Raw genomic sequence first — 15,487 nt, 5'->3', positions numbered from 1 at the left:
GTGGGGCCTGATACGGAGCGTGGACTATGAAGAGGCTTTTGGAGGCCATCTTGGGAGAGAAGCCACAAGCCGCAGGTAGTGCACATGGTGTGGGGGATGCACAGCCAGCCACTCAGCAGCTGAAGGACAGGGTGGACTGACTTGTGTACATGGGGCAATCGCTGGCCCCAGAGGTGTGAGCGAATGCTAGTGGGGACTATGGGCATGGCATGGTCTGATAAGGCAGGCTCTGAGTCACAGCACAGGGCTAGGCACTGGGAACTCATTCCTTTGTAAGTTAATAACCTCACATAAAATATATGGCTTGTCTGATCATCAGGAGACCCAGAGGGAAGGGCCACAGATGGTGTAGATGCTAAAGGCACTTGTCATTAAATCTGACAACCTGAGTTCAAGACCCAGGATCCACAGAACGGAAGGAGAAAACTCACTTCTGTAAGTTGTCCTCTGACCTCTGCACACATACCATGCCATTCCCCCAAATAAATGTAGTTAAAATTTTTAGAAAGATATTCAGTAATCTAAGGAACTGAACAGAGAGTTCTCAAAGGAAGAAATACAAATGACTAAGAAACACTTAAGTGTTCAACATCATTTACCATCAAAGAAATGCAAATTAAAACCACTTTGAAATTCCATCTCACTCTAGTCAGAATGGCTATCATAAAGAAAACAAATGACAATGAATTCCAGCAAGGATGTCAAAGAAAGGGGGATCCTTATCCATTGCTGGAGGTTGTGTACCAGTGTATAGGTTTCTCAAAAGTTAAAAGTGGAAAAGTAGAGCTACCATATACCACGCCTGGGCATTTACTCAAAGGACTCTATAGCCTACTCCAGAGATACTTCTATAGCTATGTGCATTGCTGTTTTATTCACAATAGCTGGAAAATGGAATTAGTCTAGATGACCATCCACTGAGGAATGGACAATGAAAATGTGGTACATACATACAGTGGAATCTTGCACAATGGAATTTTACTTAGCTGTAAAGAAAAATGAAATTCACAGGAAACTGGACAGATCAGGAAAATATTATACCAGATGAAGAAAGACAGTGTATGTTCCCTCATATATGAAACCTACCTTTAAATTTTTGTGTGTTTTAATTTGAAGTGTCTGTAAAGTTCAAGAAGCTGGAAAGTACCCATGGAAGTGAGAAGGCAAGAGGCCTGTTCTAGTTTCTTTTCTTTTGCTGTGGTAAAATATCCTGACAATAAGCAACTTAGGGAAGAAAGGGGTTTATTTCAACCTACAATTCCAAGTTACAATCCATCACTGTGGAGAAGTCAAGGCAGGAACTTCAAAGCACTAGTCAAAAGACATCCACAGTCATGAGCCCAGGAAGTACATGCAAGTCTCTTCACTGTTGGTGCTTGGTGCTCAGCTCAATTTCTCCATTCATTCAGTTCAGGACTCTGCCTGGAAAATGCTGCTGTGCATAGTGCTCTGGGTCTTCCCACATAAATTGACTTATGACAATTCCCCAAAGTAATGGTCACAGGCCAACCCAGTCTAGACAATCTCTCATAGAAACTCTTCCCAGGTGATTCTAGGTGTATCAAGCTGACAATTAAAGCTAACACTCACAAATCTTTAGCTGGGGAAGGAGATAGAACACATATGTTATGAAAGTAGATGGGTAATGCTGGGTGGAAAGGCTTAAGGAGGGTATGGGGTGAGGTGTGGAGGATGGAGGTGGAGAGAAATACTGAGGATAAAAATGTTTAAGGAGATGTAACAGGCAGAATGGGGATCAGAAGGTTTTGGGGTAGGGTTAACTAAAACTAATAATGTATGAAAAGACTTATGGAGATCTACTGCTTTGTAAGCTCAGCTCATATATATATATACATAATTTATAAATAATATGTAAAATTTAAAGCAGTTTGAATAGAAATACCTGGCATGGATGGATAATGAGGATCCCAGAAGGCATGGATTATTAAACAAAAACCCGAAAGCCAGATATGGGATACTGCCCTATGTCTTCTTGGTCAGGGAGGCCTCAGAGGTTCTCAAAACAATACAGGCTATTGTCACTGTTCTTTGCTCATCATAGCTAGATAAGACTCTAGTGCTGAAGATGCCAAACATTTTGGGTGCAGGACAGAGAAATCAATGGAACTGACCAGGAAACACCCTCCTTGCTGGCTACTTTCATAGTGTCAGAGGTGCTGTGCAGGCTGCGAGGGAAGAAAAGGCAGTAATGTTCTTACCCTGTGTGCTAGAGCACTGACCTGCCAGGGAAGATATTCTCACTGGTGTTAATAGTGGCATGAATTAATGGGTGTGATCATTTAAATTGGAAGTGAGGTCCACTCCACATGAGGGAACTCATGCCTGATAATGTAAACCTGGTCAACGGCAGATGGGCAGGGAAGGCCGGTCCTGGGAAGAACTTACAGCTGTTGTTTGGCCAAGTATTTGTCAGAGTGCCTTCTAAATACAATTGTGTATACACATCAATTAGTGCTGCTTGCAACTTTGATCGGAGCTTCTTTTTGCAGTAGGCAGTGGTTAATGCCAAGACTCATAACCAGCTAAAACATCACTGATTTTCAGTGACGCTAAATGATCAGGTGCAAAAGGGACATCTCTATCACAGTCCTACCCCCAAGGTTCAGGGAACATTTTGAAAAGGGGGAGAAACTGGAAGATGGAGACAAGTACTGTGAAACTTGGGGAGGGTTCAAGACAGAGTGGGAAGGGGGATAAGAGATGGGAATTGGAATGAATAAGATCAAAATATAGTATATACATATATGGAATTCTCAAAGAATAAAAATGTATTGAAAAAAATCACAGGAATTAGTCATGTAAGGGATCAAGTACATTATCTTCAAGGGTCATCTTTAAGATGACTTTATGGAATGAGTTCCTTAAGACAGAAAATAATTATGCTGAATTTTTGTCCAAAAGAATAACACAAACTTTATTTAAAAATTGTAAAGAATTAACTATCAACCAAAGGATTGGAGTTGTGTTACACAAGTTCATTTAACTACATGGATCAAGTTAGAGCTTGACCCCACTAGTCAGAAGCCATGAATTGTTATCATGAGTTCTGAAGAAACTGCTCATGTGATGCTGGAACTGTCTCTTCCAAATTAAAAATGTCAGAAAATATGGCAGAAATCCCAGAAGACATTTGGGATGCAGGAAAATGCATACTTCTGGAATTAGGCCACTGCTACTGACTGAAGTCCATAAGCATCAAATCAGCTTCATTCTCTTTTGTATTTACATACATTAAAAATAGACTCCACCCAAGTCATGGATAGAAAATAAAGTATACAGTTTAAAAAAAACCAAACTGAAAAATGGCATGTCCTTACAGTAAAATATGAATTACTTGTATACATACAGATTTGAGAGGCACAATCTGTTCTGTACAATAATGTCATAAGAGTACATATTATACACAGCAGGATCTGTTGATAATTCAGTGGTTTGAATGAAAACACAGTACCAAAACATTCCTGATACAAAATAAATTACTCATTCACATATTCTAATTATACAAGACACTTAGTTTTAAAGTTACATACTTCAAAAACACTAAAAAGCTCATTTTCAGAAAAAGGATTTTTCCTCATAAAGATTGTTCCTCATAAATGGCCCTTTTCAGGGATGTTTTAGATCTTTTAAATAAACTACATTCATGTGAAGAATAGGTGTATATGACTTCCTAATCTATGACTGAAGCCAGATTCCTTCATTTTTTTAAATGTAACGAGTCTAGAGAAGAATATGTTAAACGCCCTGACTCCTGCCATTCTAGTTAGCTACACACATTCTTTAAACTCCAATTTTAGTATGATTTAGCTGCTCTGTTTTGCAAATTGTTTCTGTGTCTTGAGTCCTATCAAATATCTGAGAAATTCAAGTTTTTTTATGATTGCAAATGTTTTAGATGATAATTGATACTATATTACTATATATGGAAATTGTAAGATAAATTGAATACTTTCATCTCAAATATGTCTTCAAAGGTATTTTTCAATTCTTAAATTCATTAAAGAGTCATACAAAGTCCAAGAGAACATCTGAATATTTCCATAATGGTGGAAAGGACTCATCTTTGGCATTTCTCTATTAGTTCTAAAATAAAACACAGCATTTCACATGTTTCTATCTACCTAGTATACACATTTTTTGTACATAAAAATATCTGACTGAAATTTTTTTTTCAAAAATTTCACTGCTGAGCAACATTTTACAGATCTGCAAAGAATGTTAACATCACTGAACATTATTCCTTGAGAAGCTGAAATTTAGTCTTGCTGAATTTTGCTTAGTTCTCTTTAGTTAGTTGAATTTTAACAATCTTTTAAATCCAATGCTGGATACAGAGGGATTTTGTATTAACAAAACAGCCGGAACATAATTTTTGCAATTTAAGGTGAAGCATGCCGCCATTTATGTAAAACCACACATATCATCCAATAACATGGTCATCCCTGAAATCAAACTACAGCATTTTCTTTATTGGTCCCTGTGGCTGTTGTTTTGTTTTTTCCTCTTTTAGTTTCTTATTTTGAGACAGAGGCAGGGTGTCACTAAGCTGTGTAGGCTGGCCTGGAATGTAGTCTGTAGCCCAAGCAGGTCTTGAACTTGTGACCCTCCTGCCTCATCTTCCAGAGTAGCTAGGTTACATGCCAGCACTTCCAGGCTTTGCTCTGTGAGAAAAAGAAACGAACAAAACAAAAACCCAAACAAGAAATTTCTACTAATGCTTGATCTGTGCAAAGGTCTTAGATAACAAACACGAGAGGAATGAGGCTTTATTGAGGCATTAATACATTTCAAAAGAGCAATTAATAATTCCCTATTGATTTCGTACCAAAAAGAATTGTGAAAAGACATGGAGAATGCTGCACTGCGGATGAAGACACTACAACACAAAGAGGGCCTTTCTATTATCTGGCATAAAAAAAAATCTGAATAACTAATTTTAGGAAGAAAATCTGTTCTTTCAAATATAGTAAAATCTGTAGATTATGAGAATATAACATATGAGGATATTGAATTCTTGAAAGAAATTTTCTACATGGAAGCTAATGAATACTATCTGTGCAGTTTCAAAATACTGCTAGTTCCCAATCAAAGTAAATACCTGACATCAACCCAGTCCTTCAAGTATACATCAAATTAATAGTCATGTGTGAAACCAAGTAAGGAATTCTCAGCTCCTACTAACACAATTCAGTAAGACCTGGGAACCTTATAATTGGCACTGTTTATTGTTTTCAGAATATTAAGTGCAAATGGTTGTCTACTTCCAGAATCCAGAGATGAGTTTTACCTCAACTCTATAATTTTAGAATCCCCATGAAACTTCTCCAAAACCAAACAGGATAGATCTGGTCATATTCAATTCTAAAATAAATACTATGTAAAATTCTTTGTATGGAAATGTTCTCTGGGTCAATCTGTGAGATACTTTCTTTTCAGGAGGTGGTTTGACAACAGAAACCATCAGAATCAGAAGAGATTACAATTACTAGCATTCCTTCAGAGCTCAGTTGAAGTTGGTTTTTTGTAAATGCTTATTGGGAATTTCTAAAGCACTGACTTGGAGAGGCCAAGAGCCTCCATCAATCCCTGCTTGAATGGCCACTCCCGTCACCACTGCCAGGTCAGGGTCTATAGATGTGTTGGGATCCTTTCCGAAGAACTCTTGAATGACTTGGCGGATGCGTGGAATGCGAGTTGAGCCCCCAACTAGAACCACTTCATCTATTTCAGTCTTGTCTAGGTGGCCTTCTTTTAATACCTGCTGAATGGGGACGAGTATCTTCTGAAAGAGATCTTCATTAAGGTTATCAAAGAGCTCCCGGGATATTTCTGACTCAAATAAAACTTGACTTTTTTCATTTTTATTTTCAGAAAGGCCAGGCTCAAGCACTTGATTTGCATGGTGGCTCTCTGTGGGGATGAGTCGGTCTTTTGATACTTTAGAGTCACCATTCTGAGGTCTCTTGCTGTCCTTTTCTACTGTGAGTAATACTGCTATCTGAGCAGACTGATGAAGTGTCAGATTTAATTTAACCATTTCCACAGCTTGCCTTAATCTGTGGATTTCCTCCTTCCTGGAGGGGAGAAAGCCATATGTTTGATAGATCTGCTTGTATAAATACTGAAGCAATCTCTGATTGAAGTCTTGTCCTCCAAGTTTATTGTTTCCTAAATGAACAGTTAAAAACTTTATTTTATATTTATGCATATATGCATATACATATTATTTGTATGTGTTAAAATAGTCTAGGAATAAGAAATTCTTTAATACCTTAATATTGTTATTTACAAAGATTGAATAAAAAGAACTATGTTAAACTCATTTTAACCTAAATTGTAAGTGCTAACAGTCATCTACTTCTGGAATCTAGAAACAAGTCATATTGGGTCTCAATTCTGTCACATTCTGTTGCCATCACATGCCATTGAAAAACAGTGCCATCAGGGTTAAATTTTTTAAGTGGTATCGAAGGAAGTAGCTCAATAATATCAAATACTTTTGGCAGCATAAGAGAATGAAATCACACATTGCCTTGTTAAGCAGCTATCTACAAACAGTAAATGTCATTTTTCTCAATAGAAGAAAGTGCTTGTTATGATTAACACATACCAATAAACATTCTATCTAATTTTTAATGATTAAAAGCTGAACATAAAAAGTATTCTTCTAGAAAAGAATCATATAATATAAATGCAAAGTATTTATCTTGGCTCCAAAGAGGCTGGTTAAGAAGAGTGAAAAATACGTATGTTAGAACAATTTTAACATACAGTTCAATGTAAATATGCTTAAATCCTTCATTTAAAAAGCAAAAAGTAAGAAGTTTAAAACAAAAAAGATTTAAAGTAACAGTTATTCCTCAGATAACATTAAAATTACATTTTAAGACATCTTGTGGATGTTATTAATTATACCAACATTAAAACCATCCTGAACAAAATAAAAGCCTGACTCCTAAAATAAGTTTTTAAGAGAGGGCCTGAAACTCAGAGGACACTAGTTCCGCTAGCTTCAGTATGTTAATTCTCAAGCATGCCAACATTCATTATCTTTTTGGGAGGAGTACCATACTGAGGTTGCCAAGGAGATGCACCATCATCAGACCCAATCCTGGTCATCAGATTAAGAAAGCATAGTTTTCCTGGGGCTAATTAAAAGTCATCAGTCCAGATTATTTCCATGAATTAATAAAAGTCATTCTTATAACAACTACTTCACAAAACACTGTAACAAATGAAATAGTCTGACCACTCTTCCTTTAAAGGAATTTTTCTTCCTTTCTGCCCCCTTCACGATCACCAGGAGAGTCTTGAACTCTCAATGCACTATTCAAGAGCAACTTATTTATTTGACTTATAGGATGTCTAGCCTCTTTTTTTGACACAACTTTTGGCTGCATAGATAAAAGCAACAATTTACAGAAAATTACAAAATGCTCTGAAAACAAAAGCCAATATGCTACATATTAGCCATGTTAAGGAAAGCATGCTTGAACCTCTTTAACTCTCTCTGTACTTTTCTTACCAGACATTGCTCGTGTTAGAAACATTCCTCCTTGTTTATTCAGTAATGACACATCAAGAGTTCCTCCACCCAAGTCTATAACCAGCACATAGAAGACGTCAACTTTGTGGAGACCATAGGCCATAGCTGCTGCTGTAGGTTCATTAATTACTCTCAAGATCTTCAGTCCTGTAAGGCCCATTGGTGGACAAGAGAATTCATGAGAGGAAAACACCTTCCACGCAACTTATAATTTCAGCGTGTTTGTTTCTTCTTTGACATGAACTTTACCACGTAGCATAAGAGTAGTGAAAAGAACAGAGGGCATGAAAAATATAAGCTCTTCTAAATGACGAAATAAAAAGTATTCTTAAAAGAGTACAATATAAAGGAAAAACACAAGTATATCTATACTTAATAATTAGAAAAAAAATTCTCTCCGCACTTTCTAATACTGATAATCTACTTGGAAATATATGAACAAAACTTCTGTGTGTCTGTGTGTGCATGTGTGTATCTATGGAAATGAGAAAAACTCATCTGATGAAGGCAAAAACCAGATTACCTTGAATAAAATTCCTGCTTTGAACTAACTTTCATACTTAAAAAGTGGTCTACAAAATAATATGGCATTATACTTCAGGAGCCATAACACCATTCAAACTGTAAAGAAATCTTCCAGATATCACAACGCCCTTCTCTTAAGCTTTACAACTTCAGCACTCTGCTCTGGTCACACTACTCAACTTCCTACGGTCAACAAAATAATATAGTAGGTTATGTAACCAAATTCCCACCTAATGATCATTGCAGTGGTTGTTTTCTCTAATGATAACCCACTTGTTCCATGCCTCTACACAGTTACCTACCTTACTTTCCTTAAATATGCTTAAGTGTTAACTTTCTCCCACTTAAGTACTAACTAAACCCGACCCTGCTTAGCTCCTGAGATCAGATGAAGGCCAGCCACATACAGGATCCTATGGTCATAGACTTGAGTGTACTTTCTCAATAAGACATACCTCATCACTCTGTAAAGCCCTGCATGATCCAGCGACCACCAAGCCCCTTATTCTGTTTTCTCACAGCTTATTACTTTCTGATACATTACCAAGAGGCAAATGGCAATGAATGAAGATACTACAGGTTGCCATCACTTGGAATAAACAGCTGATATCTAGTGACAAGAAGCTAGGGGTGCTCTAAATGTTTTTCCACTCCCCCCAACAATGAAGCATCCAGATCAAAATGTCAATAATAAGGTTAACAAGCCCCATAGTAAAAGTCTCATTTTATGTTCATCCTGGGCTTCCATTAAGTTGAATATAAGCACCACAAGAGGATGTGTTGAATAGTGTTAAAACACTTTTTCACCCTAGATAATTTCACTGTAACAATAAAAGTTTAGGAGGAAACATTCTTCACTAGTAATGCCCACATCCTCCATTCTCCCAGTCACTGCATGTGCCTATCAGATTGGATTTATTTTTTGTTTTATGTGTATATGTGTGTGTGTGTCCATGAGTTTTGTGGTCCTAAGGACTAAACCCAGGATCTTGTGCATACTAGAAGAGTAATCTACTACTAAGCCACATCCCCAGTCCCAGAATACTTTTTGTTCTCATATATTTTATGTTGTACCACACAGATTTCATAATTATCATTTGTAAATTTGTGTAAGAAAATCCAACTAATTTATCTGCTGTATATTTTATGTGCCTATAATTGATTTTTAAAAAAAAAATTGTGAAATTCAAATAATATATTTTGATCATATTTAGATTCTCTCCTGTGTCCCCTTTCTAACCCCTGCACCAAGTTTCTCTACTCTAACGTGTGTGTGTGTGTGTGTATGTGTGTGTGTGTGTCCGTCCAGATGTATATGTATGCAAAGGCCTACAAAATCAGGTTTGTGTCCCCAAATGCTCTCTCTTCAGTGTGGTTCACTCACTGGTAATGGTAATTCTTACTATAGATTCTTACTGTATTTTCACCTTAACAAAATCTTGAGAAAAATGCATATCAGGCAAGTGTGCTGTTACCGGCAAGGCTGGCAGCTTGAATTGTTGAATTTCTTTGTTGTAGGTCAAATTCCGCTGGTACAGAAATGACAGCATTGGCAACTGGCATTCCAAGATATTCTTCTGCCATTTCCTTTAACTTCAGCAACAATCGAGAGCCAACATATTCTGGAGAAACGGTCATAGTTTCATTACTGGTCACAGAAAACTCAGCCATTCCATTTTTGTGTAAAACCTGGGAATAAAATTTGAAAAACAAGAGTGTAAGATATGCATGTGTACACATACATACATGTACTTTCACATGTACATACTCAATTTATTTTATAAAAATCTTTACAAAGTTATAAAATTCACTATAATTTGTCCACTACCTTTGTCAAGATTAGTTTCTTGAATGTGATACATTATAATTTATAAAATAATTCCACATTACAAGTTTCCAGTAATAGCAAAACAGAAGTCATACACTCTATAGAAACCCAGAAATTCTCACTAAACTTATTGGAAAATGAGTTATAAAACACAGGGACCTCTTTATCCATGAGTCGTATGTCCAAGATCCCCAGTAGATGCTGTTCCACTTAGAGGAAATGCTTCATAGTTTCTCTTCGACATATTTAAATCTCCATTATCACTAATATTGCACTTTGGGGCCATTACTAAATGAAATAACCTAAACACAGGGACTGTAATACCTGATAACCAAGATGGCCACTAGGTGAGTAATGGTCAGATAAAAGACACAGTGAAAGGTATAAGATATTCTGTGTGTGACTGAGAAAGTTAAGGTTTTATCATGCTCCTCAAAATGGGGTACAACTTAACATTTGTGTATTGTTTATTTCTGGAATTTTCCAATTCATATTTTCAGACAGTGGTTGAGTACAAGTAACTGAATCAATAGGAAATGAAGTCACAGACAAGATAGAATAACATTTGCTCAATCATGTCCTTCATGCAGGATCGACCATTTCTTTTTTCCCCATATTAATGGTTACATAAAACATATACATATATTGTGTAAAACTTTCTAGCACACAGAAAAATAATTGTAAACACTTCATTATGTTTGTCCAAGAATTAAGCATCATTTACTGTCTCGTTTTCATGGAAATGTGTATTAGCTCATTATCAATGCTCACGTGAGCATATATTTAAAAAAATTAACTCAATAATATATGATTCCAGATTGCATTAATCGTAAGGGGAATTAATCTGTTTTAAAGAAATTATAATAATTTCCCCAGTCATTCAAGACTTCATAATTATATTTCAGTTAGAAAAACCTGACCTTCTATAAATGTTATTTAACCAGTCTCGAGAAAACAAAAAACTAATAATAATATTACTAATAAGGTATTATACAAACCCACCATTACAGTCATCTGAAACAGACCAAGAGATCGGATCACTTAGACAACTACTAGTAACTTAAAAATAGATAAAAAATTAATGTACTTAATATGCACAGGTTATTTAACATTATGTAAAAATCCTAAGAAAAAGTAAAAAGCAAAAGCTAACAATCCGAGACGTATAGAAAGCAACCTTTTCTCTCTTTGAATATTTTTATGAGATTATTCAATAACTAGTACTGACACAACTATCTGATGAAATTAATTCATTTAGAACCCCACTTCAAAACTCAGAAGAAAACTCCCATATGGGGGAAAAGACACCAAAATGTTTAACAGAAACCACTCAGAACCAAATACATCAAAGTATTAAGACAGAAACCAAACCAAACCAAACCAAAGAAAAATCAAATTAGTGGGTTAGAATGAGAAAGTTCACAGTAATCACAGCAAGAATCAAGGCCATTCTTCTAAAACTGAGATGATATCATCAAACTTCAATACTTTGACACTTATAAACAAATATGCACACACTCATAGAATACCAGTGAAGGCACACAGGGCTTCATCACTCTTCCAGATACATTGAAAGAGGAAGTGGGCATTATGAGGATGGCAAAATAGGCAGAGTAAGGCCGCATTTTCTTGGTAGCATTGGTAAGTCGTTGAATTATTTCCTTCTGTAGGTGCTGAGGAATTTTTGTGAGATAATATAACTCCCTTATAGACTAAGCCAGTTGAGATACAATGTTTTGCAATGTGAAGCCAAAGCATTAATTGAAATAGTACACTTAATATTAAAATAGATTTGAGACCAATCTCTTACCTTAAATGGGTATCTGCCAATTTCAGCCTCCAGCTCTTCTGGGGTGAAAATCTTACCTATGAATCTTTTGGCATCATATATCGTGTTTTGTGGATTTGAATCAGCCAACTCTAGGCTTTCATATCCCACATACACATCGCCATCAGTAAAAGACACCATGCTGGGTATGCTGATATGCCCATTTTCATCTGGAATCACCTTTACTTTTCCTGTCCCAGGAAAAAACACCCCAACAGAACAATAAGTGGTTCCCAGGTCAATGCCAATTACTTTTGGAGTAGGCAGTGGTAAATATTGTTGTGCCAAATAGCCAGCCAACAGGAGAGTCAAAACAGCTGATCCTGAAAGCAGACAAAAGATATACCTTTGTCAAACTACTATGATAAGCTGTAGCTAAGGCAACATCGCTTTAAAAGCACATGTAAACAAATCACAAAATATTTTATTTCAAAGGATTAACAACAGTACTTCTTTCAGACATCAAGTTTTTCATAGTTTCAATTGGCTACAATTAAAAATAAAGAAATGATTAAAAACAAAAGTTCTTATAATTGTACGCTTGTACAATTAATAGAATAAAGGAATAAAATGCAACAAATGTTTTGGTGATAATTTTGCAGATGCTGAAAAGAAACATTATTAATCTGAAGGAAAAGATTGATATAAGCCAATTTCCTTGATCAATTGATATTTAGATTTAAGTAAAAAACTTTATAATCAGTTTTAGCCATCATTACTAAAGTAAAATTCAATTACTGAAATTATCAAAAAGCTTTAGTATTATAAGGCTCGAATTTTTTACCTTTGTTTTCTACTTCACCCATGCAAAAGGATGTCTTCAGACACTTATGTCTGAAGTTGCTTATGTACTACCACGTCATAACAGAGTGTAATTAAAGTTTAGCATATTCAAGTATAAATTAAGGACAAACGTCTCAAGAAGCTAATATTTAGGGAAAGTATAAAATTGCCAACCCTAATAGCGAAACGCATGGACGCTCCATGAAGGCACTGTGACCCCACCCAGCAAGAGCAGAGGCTCAGTAAATACAAGTAAAGAAAACAACCAAATACAAGCAAATGTCCTGTATACTGTATACAAAAGTGAAGAAAATCACTTTGAGATTTGAATTAATTTACTTGGCTTCACTAGGCTGTTACACACCTGTGCCAAATCATACTCATGCAACAACCCCAAACGTCAGTTAGTAGTGCTGTGTTACTATCGACTGTCAGAGCCTCTCCATCAACGCCTAACTCAGAGGAAATCAGTGCCTATCCATTTTACTCTTCTAACCTACAAACAAACCTCAAAAGCTTTTCATCATCTTGGGAAGGTAACTCCCAACCGGATTCGGTGTAAAGAGCATCCGGGTACAGGCCACAGAGGCCTGCATCCCTCCCAACTCAGCATCCCTTGTACAGCATCCCAGGAGTCTGCAGCTGGGGATGCTGCTATTGATCCTCCCTCTTATTCCACAAAGGCTTCCGCCTGCATTAAGGGAAAAATTCATCCAGCAATTCAAAACTGGGGTGTGCTGCTAAGAACTCAACCCTAAACCCGTGTCCCCCAGAACCGTGCGACTGTAGCAGGGTCCCAACAGGCCGCACCAAGCTGGACCCTGTCTATAGGCGCCCCACCCCCCACTAGCTTCAAACAGCCTAAGTCCCCTTTCAGGCTTCCCTCCCGGTGTGTGACCTGGTTCAAGAGGTGAGACCACCACCCCTGCCCCTCCGGGACCTCCTCTGGCCGCCCGCCTGCTGACACAAGCAGCGACCCCTGGGGTACTGACCTAAGATTGTCATCTCCCCGGCCATCACAATCCCGCGGAACAGGTTAGGGATGACTGTACCAGACAGGAGGCACCGCCCCCACGCTGTGGGCGCTCCCTTCGGCTCCTGGGAAACGTAGTCCAAAGGCTCTAATGCAGCCACAGACACTACCGCTCCAACCACTGTATGGACTTCAACTACCGTGAGGCCGCGGGGCGCAAAGTCCTCTTCCCACCCCGGCCAGTGAGGAAAAAGCCGGCCTCTACTGCGCCGAATGCCCAGCAAATCCGGTGTCGTTGGAGAGCCGCCATAGGGAAGGACCCGAGTTTGTAATCAAACCCGAAGCACCGCGAGCCGACCAGTGGTAAAAACAGTCCCTTTAGCCCCGCCTCGCCGCAAGGTATTGTGGGGAGTGGAATTCCGGCGTGCTCAAAGTCTGTGAAGGGGCCGGAAGGATAGTAAAATCTGCTAGGGCCGCTTCAAACCTAGGGTCTATTGTACTGCTTTCTTTTAAAGCTTATTCCTTTGCTTGAAATAAAAAATCTAGATATTTTCCTAAGCCCTCCAAAATTCTCATTGCTTGGGAAGATGCTGTTGGGCGGTGCAGCCCTACAGGGTTTGCCTGATGTACGGCTCATTGTGCTGGAAACAACCCTGAAATTGGAGCCTACAGCCTAATGCTTTTGCTGGAGGTAAATGAATTCAAGTCATCAACCATGAGATTTGTCCAAGACGGCAAAGACATTTTTTTATCTGTTACACTAAAATATGTTATTAGAAGCAATTAAGAAACATCAAATCTTAGCTTTCTTTTTAATTATGTCCTAAGTGGCCAGGATTGCCTTTCTGAACAGGTGCTAGCCCTTGTGTTGACTCGCATTTTTCTCCTTGCTGCGATGAAATACTTGACAAAAGCAATTTGAGAAAGAAAGGGTTTATTTTGGCTCACAATTTGTGGGTGCAGACCCATCATGACATGGAAGTCATAGTGGTCGAAGTGCTTAGCCAGCTCCCCCACTGTATTTAGAGTCCGGGAGCAGAGAGGGGGATGCAGGTACTCAGCTAGTTTCTCCTCTTTCCTCATCCTGGGATCCGGCCCCTGGGTCTAGGTTAGGGCAGGTCTTCCCATCTCAGTTAACCCAGTCTAGAAACTTTTCTGATGTACCCGGAGGTTTAATTCCATGGTGATTCTAAATCTCAAGTCTACAAGATTAACCACAGTTATTTAGGGTACTTGTGAAATGTTTTCTGCTTTTTTTCCCTAAGTTTTCATTTCTGATAATGAGTTACTCCCTTTGAAAGTGTTTTTATTTTGAGTATTGGGAAGGTTCAAAAGCACTTAGATTAAATCATGTAATCCCATTTCACAACAGATCAACTAGTTGTGTGAATAAAATTCTATTTGCTTCCTACTTGATGTAAAATCCATCTATGTATTATCTAGCTGTTTGTATCTGAAAAATTGTATGTATGTATGTATATATATATATGAATGATGATTATTAAGTCCGAATTACAGCCAATAGAGATTGTTTTTAAATATTTCCTTAAGTGAAATATGAAAAATATATGAGTCTATAGTGAGTATAATTCGCTAAAATTCTTATGAAAAAAGCATAATTCAAACATTCAGTTCATGATTTGGGGGGGTATAATAATTTTAACAAGCATTATTGAGCAGTTATTATGTTCTTAGCACTGTGCTTAGCAACTGACAACCATAAAGGAGAGACAGAATGTAAACAGCAAATGTAATTTAGTGTGGAGTACGCCGTTATTAAAGCATGGAGGGATGGAAGAGACAGTTAAGAAAGCCTGTATTATTCAACCTTGAAGAGAAGGTTTAGAGTTTGAGAGGTATTTTATAGTTGAGAGAGATTCAGGACATGAGTTGATGGAGTAGTAAGAACTAGCCCACTGGAGCAGTTCAAGTAGAGGTAACTGAATTGCCAACAGCGTAGAAGCAAAAGACTAGTCCATGGAT

The 15,487-nt window shown here is 37.6% G+C and overlaps 1 protein-coding gene across 1 annotated transcript; it reads right to left on the bottom strand.

Annotated features, from left to right (window-relative positions):
* Window positions 1-2,908: 2,908 nt before the first annotated feature.
* Hspa13 (heat shock protein family A (Hsp70) member 13) lies at window positions 2,909-13,661 on the bottom strand. The gene is made up of 5 exons (XM_008852538.2): window positions 13,524-13,661; window positions 11,731-12,071; window positions 9,568-9,781; window positions 7,547-7,714; window positions 2,909-6,189 (listed from the first exon to the last, which is right to left on the bottom strand). The coding sequence occupies exons 1-5, from the start codon at window positions 13,546-13,548 to the stop codon at window positions 5,525-5,527; spliced, it is 1,413 nt and encodes a 470-aa protein (XP_008850760.1). The 5' UTR covers window positions 13,549-13,661; the 3' UTR covers window positions 2,909-5,524.
* Window positions 13,662-15,487: the final 1,826 nt, after the last annotated feature.

The sequence above is a fragment of the Nannospalax galili genome, unplaced genomic scaffold (genome assembly GCF_000622305.1).
Source record: "Nannospalax galili isolate Female #2095 unplaced genomic scaffold, S.galili_v1.0 scaffold266, whole genome shotgun sequence".
Lineage (NCBI taxonomy): Eukaryota > Metazoa > Chordata > Mammalia > Rodentia > Spalacidae > Nannospalax > Nannospalax galili.
The sequence above is the reverse complement of the archived record's forward strand: the minus strand, read 5'-3'. Positions and strand labels throughout refer to the sequence as shown.

Coding starts and splice junctions, on each gene's coding strand:
- Hspa13 (XM_008852538.2), bottom strand. CDS start 13,548: ATGGCCGGGGAGATGACAATCTTAG. Junction 12,072..13,523: donor CGGGGAGATGACAATCTTAG/GTCAGTACCCCA, acceptor GTCTGCTTTCAG/GATCAGCTGTTTTGACTCTC. Junction 9,782..11,730: donor TTGGCAGATACCCATTTAAG/GTAAGAGATTGG, acceptor TTTTATTCCCAG/GTTTTACACAAAAATGGAAT.